Genomic DNA, 17536 nt, shown 5'->3' on the forward strand with positions numbered 1-17536 from the left:
GTCCCTAAAATGGCTGCATCAAACCAATTGACAGACTTCCTGTGGCGTTTCAGGTATGGCTTCATGAGACTTCTGTAGGTCTATTTACAAAAAGATAAAATAAATTGCGTTATGAAAAAAAAAACCCTCTGCATTTAAATGAACAAAAACAAACCTAGTAAATACAATGGAACAAAAATGACCATTAAAAGATAAAAAGTAACCAAAATAATATTACAAAAAGAACAAAAGTTGGTGATGATGATAATGTTAAATGTCGATACAAACGACTCATTTAAATTTGAAAAAAAAAAAAAGATTAAAAACAATGCCCCAGCAATACGAGGGAATCAGGTGCAATGGCAAGTTGTGAACACAAGGTGTCACCCTCAGACTTGTTTTCTAGAAGATTATCAAGAACAGTGCAGCGTTTTGAATCTTAAACGTCACTGAGAAGACTATCTCTAAAATAAGTATTTGTGGATATTTTTGCAGGTTATATTTAGTTGCGATAGCTTTTAGTCATCTTTTATGTCATTACGATTCGTTTAATACAGTGCACCACTGAATACTCCCTCAGCATCGTGCAATAAATATTACACTTGCACAATCAATATGTATATTAAGATTGTGTTTATATTAAAAGTACTTAGATTATTGAATTCCCATATTGCGGCAACATATTTGTCTTTGTTGTACTTTGTTGTTCTATGTAATTCATATGAGTGTACAGTCGATGTAAAATCCAATTTATTGTGGTAAAAAAAAATAACCCAAATACAAATATATAATATTTCATAAGTCATAGTTGAACTCCATAGATATTCATCCCCTTATTTATTATTCACTGACAATGCAAGATTTTGGCCAGGTCTGCTTCAAATTTTTATGGATTCTATCATTATCCAAGCCCTACTACTCTTTTGCTTCTCTATTTTTTTTCCTAGCCCATGTTATTGGATAAAAAAAACGCAAACGGCTGTCAAAACACGAGGCGTGGTGGCTAACAAAATACCTAACTGTGACGATTTTCAAAAGAAATTCACCTGGGGCTATCCATTCCGTTCACTTGATTCATTCATAAAGTGGGCGCGGCTTGAGTCGGCTTGTGCGCGCGCCCGCCGCGTGAGCGTGGGCGCGCGTTCCCGTCTGTCTCCCAGCGGCGGCCATGTTGGAATGTTGGATGTGGACGGGGGCGGGGAGGGGAAGCAGGAACAGCCGAGTGGGGTGCGAGCGAAGGGGGGAGAGGGAGACACATAAGAGGGGGTGAGATTGCAGCGACACCGGAGCGAGAAACACACCGCCGACAACTTATTTCGGACTCCCGCAGTTCTCGTAGCGGCTTTTCCAGCAACTTCTGTCCGTTTTTAAAGTCAACAGGAGTTTTTCAAAGAATGTAAGTTAGAAGCATTTTGACTTCATTTTGCGTGGTGGTGGTGTTACTGTACTTCAGGAGCGAAAAGGAAATGATGGGCTGCGTCAGTTCACTGTTTCAACGCTCGGATACGAAAGTGTTTTGCCGCATTGTCATTGCTTTAAAGTGTTAAATCTGAGTGAAAATTATATTTAATGACCGCGGAGTTGTGGCAAAGTATGTTGGGAGCAAGAATTATTGGTCTCACAAACTAGTCACATGGACTAACGTTACCTCCACCCTGACTGGATTAACCTACTTTTGTGTTCCCAAATCTCTCTCCCAGGTGATTCTTTGGTTCTGAAGAACTGTTACGACTGAGATTTATAACATGGTAACTTTGAAACAATTCTAGAACACCTACAAACTACTTTGGATCATTTGATGCCACTTTTGCTCCCTCAAATCTAATGAACTGGTACTTTCCATCAGACAGAAGCTCCTTTGTGCAATATGTGTGTGAAATTTCAAATATTTTCAACTATGAGACAGATATTTTATAGACGATTCAATAGTAATTTCATATGGCACATATATGCAATTACTCGTTATAACAGGAGAAATTGCATCAGTTTCCATTTGTCAAATCCAAGTTTTAATCCGTATTGATTTGTTTCCTGTTGTCCAAATCTTCAACCATCCAAAACTGACAAAAACATAATCAGGATATTTTTTTTAACTTAATTGGCTTCAATTTAAATAAAATGGGGGCGGGGGGGGGGGGGGGGTCAGCGCACAAAACATGCATGGGAAAAAAAAAAACTTAGCTTAATTTTGAAATTGGCTCCACGGGTGAACGATGTTGCAGATGCAAGTGCCAATCACGATGTCGTATCACAAAAGCGTTCACAACTAAAATTAAGTTTCTATATGTGAAATGATCGAGCCGACCTTTGTTTTTACGTGAATTCTTAACCATATGTATTATTCCATATGCACTCGTGGTAAAAAATCGTGGAGATTAGCGTTCTTCGAAATACACAAATAAAGTCAATGAATAAAACGATAATTACCAACAGCCTCCGAAATATCCACACTCCCTCCTTCTTTTCCCCCTCACTTGACTCTAATGTTAAACCAGTTATATCTTAAAAAGGGTGACTTCAAACTATATTGCCCCGGTCCATTTCTCACATGCTTCTAACGAGTGGTGTGATTATTTTAAATTAGCAGCGGTGTCACATTATGGATGTGCTGTGTGTAGTTGCGCACCATTTGCCTTCTACTTCATATTCCAGATGCAAGCACATGCTAATGAACTGCAGTATCCACTCGAGATGCGGCCTCGAAGCACCACGTCGAGTTCTTCGTCCTTTCGTGTGCATTTTTTATTTAGATTTTTTTACAGGTCTTGTGAGCAGCGCTACTGAAGAAAAAACGCTTTTACGCTAATGTTCTTGAATGTAACACTTTGGCGTTTGCTCGAGTTGACATTACGAGTGGACCACTCAGGTGATGTGTGTCGCGGTCCGGTCATGTAAACAGATTAGTATCGATCCTTGTCGTGTTAAATGAATGCCCACTAAGCAATTAGTAGTGAAAGGTCGAAGGTAATCTGATTTGTTGGGGAAATCATTGAAATATAGCTCACATTGTCGCCCTTTTAATGTTCAAACAAATATGTCAACTTCAGTTTTAATCATATGAGTAGATTCACATCGTTTCACAGCTCAAAAATAACTAAAATAAAACTACTCACTCTTTAAAGACGTCAAACAGCTAGATAAGCGGTATCAGGAAATAGTTTGCTGACAAGCTTCTCCGCTCACTTTCATGTTCGTCTTTTGATGTTTGTGTCGTGTGACGCGTTGCTAAGTGTCGTGCGACTTAAAAGGCATCGTTCTTTTGGACAATTTGTGTTTTGAATTTCAAAATATACGACTTCATGGATGTTGGATTTTTTTTCACGCGCCATCTAGGCTTCATAATTTGAGGGCAATCCAAATTAGGATTTTTTTTTTGTGAATTTGTATAGTTGCCGACATGTGATGCATTTCCCAGCGGCTAAGTGATTCGACTCTTTTCATGTGGTTGGCTACAGCTGGCTAATACAGGCGTGTCAGTGCTGTGTGTGTGTTTGTGTGTATGCGTGTAAATTGCAGAGCAGTGCTTGTATTTATAGAAACACTTGACTACTCTCAAGGATCCTAAAGTCAACTCCAGTAGAAAACTCTTGTCCCAGTTGTCCTCTTCCTTCCCAACCAGGGCCGCTCCACTGTGGCGGTTGTTTTAATAAAAAGATGCTCAGATGGTCTTCAGCTGTTAAAGTGGTTCATGAAGTGTGTGGATGAACTCGTGCGCAGGGTAGACTGCAATCGGCCACAATGGCAGGAAATGATATCATCGCTGATGACCCGTCCCTCCTTGGGGGCATGCACATACCCCGGACGTGTGCACGAAAACACAGTCGGCAGCTCTTTTCGTCTCAGTATCCCTCCGTCGCTCCTTTCACACAAGACTATTACCTCACGAGAGAGAAAATAGCCTGGTTGACTTCTACCACCCCCCCATTTTGCTGAATAACACCAATCCATCTTTAAATCTTGATGTAAATCTCCTGGATCCTCACCTGAGTCCCTTTACTGGCAATTAGGAGACAGGCATGAAGACAAATTGGTCCTCTGGATCGTGCGCTCACTTTGAGAAGAGCCATAGTTAAGTCATGAAGGTCAGTGGGGCTGCATGTCATCTCATGATGAATGATGCTGGAACGTGGTGATTCCCTCTACGGTCCCGAAAAAAAAAAAAATCCAGACGCAACGGGAATAATAGGACATAGTAATACTGGCCGCAGTATTGCAAAAACATGAAGGCGCACATCTTGTAAAGTAGTTGCCCGTCTTCTCTTTGCGTGCGTGTGTGAAATGGAAGAGCGCAGTCGACGTAATTACACGTCGACGAAAGAAAGAAGTCATTGTCATAAAGACGGGAAGAGAAGCGTGCCCGGGTGAAGACAAATGGTAGGAAAAAGAAATACAAGACATAGCGTGGAAAAGGGTCCATGCATGTGAAATCAATTGCAGATGTCCTATAGAAGACTTTTAAAAATAGGAATTGCAGGGACTTTAGTTTTTTTTTGTTGGCAGGATGTTTATCTTTTTACTTCCTATTCTATAAAATTTTTTGGGAAATGTTCCTGTTTGTGGCCGTTGTCTGGTGGAAGGCGAAAATCTCAGGATACGTCTAAAGACATGCAGGAGGGATGCATTCATTGGATGATTTCTGTTTGGACTTTTTTGTGACATTTTAGTTGTCTTAATCCAAACTCGGCAACAAAGCGTCTGGGAGGCGAAGCCAAAGTCACGCATCAGTGTCTGCTTGGCCAATCATATGACCTCATCTTAGCTCCCACCGACACACACACACGCACACACACTGTCAGAATAGAGAACATCTTCAGTGGAACACCTGGATGCAAGCCAGCGTCATGACATCACAGTCGCACGTTTCGAGACTGCGGAGACATAACTGGTGTTACGGCTGCTGAGGTCAGGCATGGGTAAAATACCGCTGTGTCTGTATGTGTGTGTCAGGGTTTGTGTGCGTCTGGCTGCGTGGTGAGTCACCCGCAAACGCTGTCCTTTAACACAAAGGTTCATTGAGCAGTGGTCTTCATTCTCCATTCTTCGAGCTGGTTCCAACCCGTTTTAATGTGATGATTTTCAACTCTCCGCAGGCAGGAAATGCGGTGAATAAACAACCTTTTGGCTGCTTTTGAGGCCCACATTGAATTCGCCTCGCCACTAGAGGGCAATGTTACTACATTGGTGGACAGAGGCAGCGTCACCTCCGATGCATGGGAGTGTGTGACATCTTGGCCGACTAATCCGGTGGCCCATTAATCTGCTTTACTCTTGAGCAACTTTGGTCTTGCCAGCAGTTTGCACATTTGCACTCGCACGTTTTGCGTCCAAATTTCGAGTCGGGCTTTCTTAGGTGGAGTTTGCATTTTCTTTCGGCAAGTAGGTTCATTTCAGTTTTGTGAATTTACAAAGCATTGTCAGAATATACTCGCAGGATATTGCAATGCTTTTGTCGAGTTCCTGGTCTGCCATGATGCTCCACATTTACTTCATAAATAATCTGTTGTTATGCATACCTGTGTTGTGATTAGACTACTTCTTGCGGTGGAAAAATTGGACAGAACCGAATTGTAGATAGGCAGTCAAGTGAATAGCGGGAGCGTCGCTCTGTTCAGTGGAGCAACCGAGAATGTCACATTATGACTAATGGAGTAGCCCCTCGGGGTGGAGTTTGTGTCAGAGAGGCGGAAAGGCCAAAGGCAAAATACACACACTCACACTTGCGCGCACACACACACACACACACACACACACACATATGAGCCTGTTTTTGTGAGGATTTAGTAGATTTTCATCCAAATGTAATGCAGTGTCAATTTCAGCGTGATGCAAGGGAGTGAGTATTTAAATATATTCTGGCATGTCCTGGTGCCGGTCTGTTGCTACTCAAGGAAGACTTGGTCTTGCTTTTTCGGGGTCTAACATATCAACACATATGGACAATGTAGTGAACCTAAACGTGTTGGTGAGTTTGGGAGAACATTCAAAGCTCCACGCAGGGCAGAATCTCATTCTCAGCCTTCTCGTCTTTTTTTTTATTGATTTATTTTTTTAAACCTACTTCACTTTGCAGTTTGTCTTGCCTCGCGCTTCTGTCAACTCACTGTGACTCGTACATCTGGCTCCCTTTCCTCCTTCATCCCTCTCCTGCTGGACAAAGATTCCCCCTCCCCCTTCTTCCTCCTCCATCCGCTTGCTCATCTCCCTCCCCCTTATGAGCTTCTCTCTCTCTCTCTTTCTCTCTCTCTCTCTCCCTCCTTCCCACTCTCCTCCTCTTCCCCTCTCGCATGTGTCAGTGTAGTAGTAGTTGTAGCGCGGGATTAGGAAGGAAGGGGAAGGCCGGTTTGTAAACTGACACAGTGACCACAGAAGCCCGGCTGGGATTTGGGCTTTCCCAGTATAGCCTCCTTTCATTTGGTTAGTGAAGGAGGGGGGGGGGGAATCTTGTTCTTCTTTTTCCTCTCTTCTGGACTCTGAATGGAGGGATTATACCATGGTAAGGTTTGATACAATCTGAGGATTGAATGCATGGCTCGTATGCATGTGTCACAATCTGTTTGAGTAGATTCAGTTTTGAGGAACGTGAGAAAATGGGTTCATTGAAATGCATTGCGACGCAAACTGACTTTGCCACACTTTTAATTCCAAAAGCGGCATTCCTTTTCATTGATGAAAGCAAACAAATTTCGAATACAATTTCAAGAGGTGACATAATCCTCTTTCCTCTTGATCAAGGGGCGTGTGTTAAATGTCAAGTGGGCAGACAAGGAGGCTTCGAGTGTGTGCATGTGTGGGAAGTTGTGCGTGGGGGAGTGGATATAGATGTTAAATTAGAGGGTTGTGTAGTGCACATTTGGATAGACGAGTCCTGCTTTTGTCTTGTACGCAGGCAATATGTATATTTCTGTTGACGCCATTTTGTTTTTGTTTTTTTACAGAGATCCCATCAAAAGTCATTAATTTATAAGTTGTTATAAAGTTTATTCTAGTTTTGAAAATTCAGTCTTGACACTGTGCCCTCTCACGCTCAACCAGCGTGACGTATTAAAAGTCATTGCGATTTTGCATATTCCTTTTGGCCATTTTGCATCAGTGCCGTTTATACAGACAGACGTGGAAAAAATGTCAGGAAAATATATATTGCTGGGTTAAAGTCGCTTTAGAATTGTCACATTCGGAGCTCAATGCTCTTCCCGTAGAGAAATATCCCTCAAATTTCAAACGAGTCATAATGTGTCGTGCGACATCAGCAAATATCGCAATATTAAAGGTTTAACTCCAGAAGTCACACTTTATTTTAGTTGATGACTTCTCTTTGAATGTTCAAATCGTCAATAGGTTTTATGCTGGCGGCACCAAATGTGTTTTGAAACGCGAACAACTTGAAAGTCAATCGGCATTCTTGGAACACGACTTGAATCAGTTGCTTGACTGTATAAAAAGGTCAATATCGTGAAAAAAGAAAATCTCTCATTTGATCAATGCTGAATAAAACATGATCAGCCCTGCGTGCTGGCCCCGGCTCACTCGTTATCGCCGCACCTCACCTCGACACTCGTGAGTGAGCGTGTGTGCGTTTGCAGATAAACGCTGACGAGCACTCATGCGTTTACATGACCTTATTATGTTTTATGCATGCAGGATTTATCTGCGGAGAAGGCATTTTTTTTTGTTTGGCAATTTGAGGTTCCATTAATCTTGATCTTAAACTTGATTGATCACATAAGAAATGTGCAAAAACTGAAGTTTTGGGGCAACGAATCATTTTGGAACGGTACTGTAGTTTGTCAAACCCTGCTCCAAATGGACTCATTAAAAATGTCAATTTATCTACGTCTTGTCAATAAGTCACAGCTCCACTTTGCATACAAAAGGCTTGATTTCCTCACATCCCCGCTGTGTTTTTTGACTGGCAGGTGTGCTGTTGCCTGAGGGCACAATGCTGTTGAACGGCAGACTGTACGCTCCAGTAACACTTCTTTGTCCGCGGGGTTGTCGACACGACCTGCCGACGCGCAACATGAGGCAGCAGGGCAGTGAGGTGGCTTGCATAAATAACAGACAGTGTATGCCATTAAAAAGTTAAAGAAGCGTTTAAAAAAATAAATAAATAAATACACACACACACATATATATATATATATATATATATATATATAAAATTTATTTATTGATGAAACGTTATTTAATATATTCTCTTTATTTTATCTTTTTTGTGTTCCTTCATACGAGGGCTGTGAAATGTGGATTAGGAGGAAAATGTGCAAATCATAAAAGTCATACCATAGGATTTATCAGTGATTGAAGGCCCTTTCTGCCTCCGCTACACGCACGCACACGCACACACACCCCCACACACCCACACACACACATACACCCACACACACGCATACACGCACACACGTACTGGTTTCATATTACATGGTGTTGGTCGATAAACTATACGACCTGAGTTGGCACTTCCTCTCTGTGGCCTTTTTTGCATTACATCATCTTTGCTGATGACCCCCTTCTGTCATTTCAGTCCAAGCTTGTGTGTGTGTGTGTGTGTGTATACTGTACGCCTGGGTCGTAGTATTGTGTGGCCCTGGTTGTCTAAAGCACTTATCCTCTTGACCTGACTCAGGATCAGTGACGCCCTGACTGGGTGGTAAGTATCCAAAAGGCCACTCTTGGACTTCCTGTGGGAGTTTGAGAGCTTGTTTTAGACATTTATCATCATGCACCTTAGTACTCAGAGAGAGAATATGATGCTGATAGACAGCGTCGCAATATTGATAGTCTCATGACTTGCCTTTTTGGAGTTTACCTTATTAATTCAAGTGCAGATTGTTGGAGAACTGTGCCTCTTAATCAGGTTGTACGTCTGTTTCCTCAATTTAAAATGAGTTCTTGCCGCTGTTTATGCAGGATCTGGGGGGTTATTGATTATCCTCAAGCCATAATCCAATGTTGTTTCTCACTAGAGTATTGACAAAATAAATGCAAAAATCAATCATTTGAAAACACCATTGAGTGTATTTTTTTTTTTAACCTTAACAGCTTTTTATTTGTTTGTCTTTCAGATATCTCCAGGATTGCCTACTACACAGGTGAGTGACCCCCCCCTCTCCTTGCCTAATTTTATGCTCATTATCATACAGCTGCTTATGCTCGAGGGTGAGGTGACCACTAAAGATTCCCCCTGACGCAGAACAGAGGAGTTAATTTGTTTGCGGTGTTACTCAGAGGTCATTGCACTGCGAATGGCTGTAATTAGAAAGTAGGTTCCTTTCTGGTAGCCAAGTTCATCCCCAAAGACCAGAGGGTGCGAAATGAAGTGAACGGAGCAGTTGAGCGTATTTTGTGCACTGGCATCAAGTGCATCCATCTGTGCGCTAATAACAAATTCACGTGTGCGACCAAGCTTGTGCATATGGTAATTTTTTTTTAGGAAAATCTCAACTTTGACAGTTGCTTCTAAAATATTGAAGTAATGTTGCATTAAAGGAAACATGCATTTTTTTATTTTTTTGGGGGGACGGGGTGTTTTAAATCTGTTGAAATATCCTTAGAATCAAGAATTACAAACCACTAATATTTTATGCCAAAAGCACTTGTCAATTAGTGTGTCTACCCGATACCACGATAAGTAAAAGTGGGTGGGCATCTTCATTGAACAGTCCCGTGTTTTAGTGATTAGCATATTCCTCCTGCTCCTCCTTTCGCCTCGCTCCAACTCCCCATTCAACTTTCACCCGTGCCGCGTTTGTCCTCCTTTTCCTCTCATTCTTCCCGGAGACAATAAACGCCTTCCCTCTCCTCCCTGCATCTCTGCTTCTGTCTCTCTCTTTCATTGCGCACCGCCGTTGCTAAACAAGAGGACGTCTTTCCATTGGCTTCTCGCTAATTGTCTCGAGTTCTCTCCGAGTGCACGTCCACTGGCCTGGAAAAGTTGGATTTTTTTATTTTTTTTGTTGTTTGCTGCGAACTATCTTCGCTACAGGGGGAAAAGTTATCCAACTTCTCTCCCAAATGACGTCCACGGCAACGGTGTAACTATGGAGCGCAGGCATGGGGCAGGAACGTCCCGATAACAAACAGCGTGCTTGTCGTGAGAATAAGGGGGCCGTCGTGGGAAGCGAAGAAGAGAACTTTCTGGACGCTGAGGATCTCAGGCTAGAAGGACTGAAATGTGACATTTTCAGAACATCCGACTTTTAATATATTTACTTTGTTATGCCACTGGAAGTTGCGGACCTTGCATGCTGGTTTGAATCTCCCTCGCCCGCTACGAGGTGCGGCGTCATGCGTGTTTGTGAGGGTGCCAGCTGCCTGTCTGTGCTCGGCGGTGACGGACACAGCCAGAGACTGACATGTGTTCCCATGGCGATGAGCGGCTGTAGCCCCTTTCCCATATGTTGGGGCCGAGGTAGGGCTGTAATTTCCCTAATAGAGGGATTCGGCTACAGTTAACTGTTTGCAAATTAACCGAAAAAAAAACCACTTGCCCTTTTGGATGTTGGGGAGGAGTTAAGTTTAGCCTGGGTTGTTAGTGGAAAAAATTATGACAATATCTTCTCTCCATGTTGATGCATTTTTTAAAATCATATCTTTAAGCAATTCATTTTTTTACAGATAATGTAAGATGAGTACAAATTATATTACAGTGTTGTGGCATTGGTTTTACGAATTTTCAATTATTTTCCTCCACACAAAATCATCCAGCACAAGTCAAGACACACACACGACGACAGGAGGCATTCCCAGATGAGTTTGATTCCAGGAAGTTTGTCAATGTCAGGAAAAATAAACGCCTGTGGTCCATTGTCTTGCTTTTGTTGTAGAATGGACAAACCTTGACCTGGCCCAAATAATCTTAACGTGGGAAATAATTTGCTTGTTTTCCAGAATATGACCGACACTTAGCTGCGGCCGTGTCAGCGGGGAAGACCATGGCGACGCCGTACATGGATCCTAACCTCAATCACGGCCTGCTGGACGGTGGTGCCAAGTCGCGGCTCAGCACTGGGGGCTCGGACCGTACCGCTGCCGGATCCGTGGACAGGGTCCTGAAAGTCCTCCACCACTTCGAGACCAACACAGAACTCAGCAGCTGGTCCTCTAACATCCGATACGGGGATGCAACCGATGTCCGGGTAAGATTTGGACTCGCCATTAGTTAACGACCAGAACCCTAACCTCAATTCTTCGCAAATATAGTTTTCAAATTTTTCATTATAGTTACGGGACAAAAATGTTTTTTGTGGTCAACTTAGCTGATTTATTTTTCCTCAGCCCTCGTTCATACATTCACAAACCTCCTCAAATTTTATGCCGTGTTCCGTTTCGGAACCTCTACATGTCTTCTGTTGGGCTCGTCTTGAACCGAGGACACATGTACCACAAATTACACCACTCAAATAGTTAAGCAGTCCCCCGCTTTATCTGGGTCAAAGCCCCCACCCCTGCCTGAGTTTTTACATGGCAACACACATGCTCCTTCGAGCATTAATGTGCATGTGATGTCTGGCAGCTTGTTTGGGTGTGAACGTCACCTTAAATTTGTCCAAGTTGGAGACAGGCATGAATAAAGTGATGCACCATGTGAACCCACTGCACCGTAGACTATCAGTTTCACTCAGCTTTTTTTACGTTAAGTCAAGATGATAACGCAGGGTGCTGTCCTTCCTTAATAGGGAATCATCCAGAAGATCCTGGACATCCACAAGGTGCGGTGGACGTCGTGCTTTGGCCTGCGTCTCAGCAGCAGCGGCCAACCCAGAGACCAAGTTCACTGGCTTCATCCCGACATGGGCGTATCGCACGTCCGAGAGAAATACGAACAGGCGCGCCCCAACGAAGAGTGGAGGTGAGTGAAGTTTGTAGTAATATGCAAGAAGCCTCTTTTTGTTACAATGCAGTTTAAAGATTCATATGCAGCTTCTCTCTGTGGGTGAGGAAGAAATGTCGGATCATTCATATTTTAAACCAAGTAGATGGAGCTGGAAAGGATAACTGGTAGGAAGTGGAGCTGGTTTACGTGATAACACAGTAATGGCTACAAGAGTTTACTTTATGATAAACAGCCAATGAGAACATCCAAACTTTATTTGGGGTTAAATGGTAGCAGGTGTGTGCTGATGCTCATTTAATATAAATGTGATTTATTGGATAATTCTAGGGCACGAACGATTAAATTCGATTACTATGACCCTTCAAGCACTGGCCAAATGGCCACATTTTGCTGATTTTGAAGTAACACTTGGTATCCCTAAATATAAACTATGACATTTGTTGAGAATGTCTTTCTATGGATCCTGATGTTACGTTACAGTTTGACAAAGCCACAGCAAGCTCTCTTAAAATGTGTGCCTGTAGCAAAGTGAAAAGCAGCAGGAGTGATTTACTGGAGACGCCTCATGCAAAATCCAGCGCGCCCCGTCTGTTGTACGGTGGATTGAAAGGCTCGTGGATCACTTTTATTGAGGCCGTCGCCCCTAATGCCATTGTGTCATTTAGGACCTTTTGCACCGTGGCCTTATAAAGTGAGAAGGAAGCAGATGTCACCTTTGTCCGATTAAGTCAACAACTCTTTTCTGCTTGTGTGATGACGTAACCGCTTTTCTGGCTATGTTATACCCTCTGATTTCTTTTGGAATTGCAGGTTGCCCACCCCATTCTCTGAACAATCACTTTTCTTCCGTGCAGGTACGAACTGAGGATCCGATACCTCCCGAAAGGCTTCGTGCAGCAGTTTACAGAAGACAAACCGACACTGAATTACTTCTACCACCAGGTACGGACACACAAATGCCCACATTTGCACACATTTCATCTTTCAGCATGAGACATATGGCGATGATTGCAGACTGTGTTTGCCTGGAAGTCATCTAGGTCAGTAGGACTGTTTGTGTTTGTCAAAGTGCCATTTGTTGCGCGGCGATTTAAATATGTCAGTGTCTTTAAATAAACATATGCGTTTGTTGCTCATTTGGCACCCAGGTGAAAAATGACTACATGGCACAGATCGGGGATCAAGTGGAGCAGGATGTCGCCCTAAAACTGGGCTGCCTGGAGATCAGGTGAGACGCACCAGGCGGAATAAAACAAATCTTTGTATGAAGCGATGCGGTTCACACTGATGTCATTGTTTACCCTTGAATTTTGTTCATGTTTTTGGATTAAATTATTTTATTGGAATCCATTAGAATGTGCAGGTGCACATAATTAATTTATTTCCCTGGAGTCCACTGCTTGCTGTTTAGCGAGGATGATTTAATGCTTACGTAGAGCTGCTCTGCTCTGATTTCCAGGAGGTTCTTCAAAGAGATGAGAGGAAACGCCCTCGATAAAAAGTCCAACTACGAGCTACTGGAGTAAGTACTTCCTTCCATCTTCTATCAGCGTCATCCTCTTGTTTGCATGTTTTGCAACTCCGCTATTTCCAGTCCCATACGTTTGTGTTTATTCACATTCAATATGGCAATTACTCATGATGGCAAAGCTGCTTCATGGTCCATGTGGCAATTTGCTGGCTTCTACAAGGCTAACGCTAACAAACCGGGCGGCTTAACGAGGTTGCTTGGCTCAGATTCTAATGAGCTGCCCGATTCTGCCGTCGCCTTTTCTTTCAAACACAACAGCCTAATGAGCTCGCCCATGAACAGAGAAAGGATGCCCAGTCGTTATGTATCCTGCTTCCTGCTCATCTCTTGTCTTTGTCCTCTTTGCAGTCTTCGCCTTTGTTATTTTGTCTCAGTCTGTCCCTCGTCCCCAAACAGATGTCAGCTTTCTGCCAGATGCTGACAGTTGGCCTGTTTGAACATTCTCTAGTTGATCAAAATTCTCAAAGCAAACTTTACTTGATTGATACAACCGCAAGTAGCTGCAATGCGGTTTGACTTTTAAATACAATTAAAAATAATCCCCTAAGAAATAATGCAAAGTCAACGAACTTGATCCAGGTTAAATCGGTCAACACTATAAAATCTTTTATGAACGGTGCTTCTTAAGCCATACTTTAAGCTAACCACTGTCGAATAAATAAGACTCAAAAGACTAAAATTTGTTTCAATATGATTCATAATGAATTGTAGTTCCAGTTCACATTCTATATTTATCACTGTCGTCACAAAAGAAAAGGGAAAAAAAAAATCCCAAATAGTACCGTGATTTTGTTTGACTTTGTAAACCATTTCGTGAGTCAGCCTCATCACTTTCTGCTTCCTACTGTTCACTTCCCACATCCACTTATGCAACTGAGCTCAGATCAGATAGTGACGTTTAACATTCCGGTGAGTGTTTGCAGCATTCTAAACATTCCCCCCCTTCTCTCTTTTCTCTTGTCATCTTATCCGCTGAACACAGGAAGGATGTCGGTTTGAGGCGTTTTTTCCCCAAAGACCTGCTGGATTCAGTCAAGGTGAGAAGAAAGCACGACATTAATCCTCTGTATAGTCTCACGTCACTAATGATGAAAGTCTGAGACGGGGGCCCATTGGTGGTCTCGCAGCTTGTTTTTATTGGCCTGCAACATTTTCTTAAAAAATAAATAAAATTAAATAAAAATGACAGTCTCTATTATGCTGCAAGTTTACTGTTTTGTTACAACCCTATGGCTACATTGAGGCTGTTTTTATTTTTATTTATTTTTTTTTTTTTTGGGGTGCCGGCATAATAGCAGTGTCAGTGATAAATTTACGGCACACTTTTATGCGAAGGGTGTGTTGAAGAAAAGCGCAGTGACCCCAAAAGGTTCTGATGTCGGCAGGCGGCGGCAAGACAGATGCTCGGCAGAGGGGAGCGCTACCGCTCAGGCGCAACCCCCGGGGTCACGTTTAAACCCACTTTCTCTTTTCCAACAATGAGGAAGGGAAGGGGGAGGTGCGCGCCTCCCTTTTCCGTCTGCCTATCAAGCCCAGCTGAACCCTCCCAACCATTCCAAACCCTTGCCATCAGCTGCCCACACTTTTTTACCTCCTCTTCACAAACATGTCAACGTAAACGCTTGAGGCCCCCCCACACACGCAGTCAAACATCCATAAATTGTCTGATTGGACTTAAATGCAGATGTCAGTGTGGGTGTTGTAGTTTTTCATAGTGCTTGAGTTGTTTTGACTCCAACTGATTAACACGCATCTGTTATATAAATGACAATGGTGATATTCAGACGTCACGCGGGGTACACGGGACATAAATTCCGATTCATATTTATTGACGGCGAATGACTGTTTGCTTAGGGGACATTTCATACCAACACGTAATTGTTCTGTTCAAAATCACCATGGAGTCTGTTGCGTGCTCCCAACTCTATGTTGATAAGAATTTTCCATCATACTGCATATATTGAGTTTTTACGATTATCATCCCAAATGTTTTCTGGGCAGGAAAACACTCCTCACACCTGAGAACGATCGGTCATCAATTTGCAAATTTCCCAAATCTTCTTCAGCTAGGAAAGAAATCATTCCATTGTCACTGAATTGATCCAAACATTTTCTTTACTCCAAATATATCTGCGTTCATGCATCTATACCTGTTGACGTATAGTGACAGGAAGATAAAAAAACAAGTTATGTGCATCGGGGCGGGGGTGCCACAGCTGTCAATTTTGTGGGTGTCTTTATAAGGGTATGAGGGAATGGGAGTCATTTAATGAGATTATTCTCTTTCTCTATAGACTCCACTTGTCACACACGCGTGCATAGACACACAAGAAAAAAAAAACAGATGGCTTTGGTAGTAAAGGGTGACTGATGTCAGGGCTGGTCAAAGCCTTCTAAAAAGTCCATTCATGCTGACAGGTTGAGTTTGAATGACTGCTTATGTGTGCCTCCAGGTGGCGCTAGACAACTTATTGTACCGCCACTTTAAAAGTAAAACATTTCCATTGTGCGTGTGAGGACATTCAGAGTTGATGTTTGTGTCCCACTCAGTAGCAGTTTCCTCACACCACAGGGTAATCGCTCAGTATTATCATCTTGAGACTTTTTTTTAACTCACTGTAAAAATTAATTTCCGATTTCTTTGATCATTGATGCGCCATGGCAACCGACTGCATGTTTTTTTTTAAATCCACTTTGAATTCAACCTCCAAACTCAATCTCTTCTAATCTCTCGTCTTAATCTGTATGGCGAGCTAGTCACAGTTTGGCTGTGGAGCTCGACTTTATTTTCACATCCTTCGACTAATAGCATAATTGCACAAATCCTTTTTCAATGTTTTTAGAAAATGTTTTCTTGATTCAACCTTTGCAAAATACCTCAAGTGATGAAGTGCAAATGACAAAATAAATTTCCAGGACTGATTTTTCTGTTCAGCACTGCCCATCTGTCCCATGTTTAACGGTCCGTAATATCATGGGAACAGTTGCATGTACTTCATTGTCTCTCATCCTCCTCCAGGCCAAAACGCTTCGAAAACTGATCCAGCAGACATTCAAGCAGGTGGCCAACCTCAACGACGAGCAGTGCATCCTCAAGTTCCTCGAGATCCTGGCACCCATCCACCGCTATGACAAGGAGTGCTTCAAATGCGCCCTTGGGGTGAGTAGGGCTCAGGTTCCTTGTGTAAGGCTGACCCCTTGTGGTGGTGTTGAGTCTTGCAGGCATTCACTTGATAACGAGGGGTCCTCGGTTTACGATTGTCCAGGCAAACATTTTAAGGGGCCGGAAAAAGACATGGTCATGTGACACAAGCAGCAATTGTATTTGTTTTACATTTGACTGTTTCATAATTATTGGAATTGAGCCCTGCCCTGAATAATGGAAAATTGACACTCACACACATAATAATTTGTAACTGCTTATGTTGTGAATACCACAAGACGGCAGCAAAACACTTTTTCTAGCCGGTAACGTTCTTAAATGAAGCTCCTCCCCTCACTTCAAAAGAGTTCCTTGGGCTTAAGATGCCACAAGATGGCACCAAGGCCATTATATTAGACATGGCTGTGGCATGGCTGTGGCATGGCTGCAGAAACGGGGCAGTTTTTCTGCATATCTCATTGCGTAGGTCCTCAGAACAAAAATATCCCGGAAGGGACAAATTTGTGAATTACAAACTGCAAATATGTGGGGGTTCATTGTTTTCTCCCTTCTCACAGTCAAGCTGGGTGATTCAAGTGGAGCTCGCTATCGGACCTGAGGAAGGCATTAGCTACCTGACTGACAAGGGCTCAGCAGTAAGTAAACATCTGCATTTTTCGTTTGTTTTTGGGGCGCTATATAAACAGCACCGACATGGACTGGTTATTGTAAAAAAATATTTGATAGGATATCCATGTGCACGTTTGTTGGCAACCGGTCACGGGTTTTTGTATCTTAAATGCCAAGCCAAAATATGTGCGCAATCATTTTGTTGACACATTAAAGGAATGGTTGCACCCATTTTGTTCACCATTCACTCCTGCAATAAATGACTCTTTTCCTACCTACAGCCTACCCATCTAGCTAACTTCACCCAAGTGCAGTCCATCCAGTACTCCGCCATGGAGGAGAAGGACAGGAAAGGAATGCTGCAAGTCAATGTCGCGGGAGCTGCCGAGGTACACTGGCAAAATCTTGAGTTCGCGTCATA

The 17536-nt window shown here is 42.8% G+C and overlaps 1 protein-coding gene across 7 annotated transcripts in view; it reads left to right on the top strand.

The window, feature by feature from the left end:
- The first annotated feature begins 1226 nt into the window (after positions 1-1226).
- Positions 1227-17536, top strand: part of LOC148321423 (focal adhesion kinase 1-like) — a 28869-nt gene continuing 12559 nt past the window's right edge. For 3 of the 7 annotated variants that reach the window (XM_088318320.1, XM_088318322.1, XM_088318321.1), the window contains exons 1-11: positions 6395-6472; positions 9042-9068; positions 10867-11114; positions 11655-11827; positions 12667-12754; positions 12961-13040; positions 13272-13334; positions 14326-14380; positions 16363-16503; positions 17064-17141; positions 17397-17504. In XM_088318320.1, coding sequence (XP_088174446.1) covers positions 6454-6472; positions 9042-9068; positions 10867-11114; positions 11655-11827; positions 12667-12754; positions 12961-13040; positions 13272-13334; positions 14326-14380; positions 16363-16503; positions 17064-17141; positions 17397-17504 — 1080 coding nt within the window. In that variant the 5' untranslated portion in view covers positions 6395-6453. Of the gene's footprint in view, positions 1376-5830; positions 6473-9041; positions 9069-10866; positions 11115-11654; positions 11828-12666; positions 12755-12960; positions 13041-13271; positions 13335-14325; positions 14381-16362; positions 16504-17063; positions 17142-17396; positions 17505-17536 lie in introns of those variants that run through there. The other 4 variants (XM_088318324.1, XM_088318326.1, XM_088318327.1 and 1 more) reach the window with 4 other exon arrangements.

The sequence above is a fragment of the Idiotropiscis lumnitzeri genome, chromosome 16 (assembly GCF_059441095.1).
Source record: "Idiotropiscis lumnitzeri isolate Australia: NSW breed Sydney's pygmy pipehorse chromosome 16, RoL_Ilum_1.0, whole genome shotgun sequence".
Classification (NCBI taxonomy): domain Eukaryota; kingdom Metazoa; phylum Chordata; class Actinopteri; order Syngnathiformes; family Syngnathidae; genus Idiotropiscis; species Idiotropiscis lumnitzeri.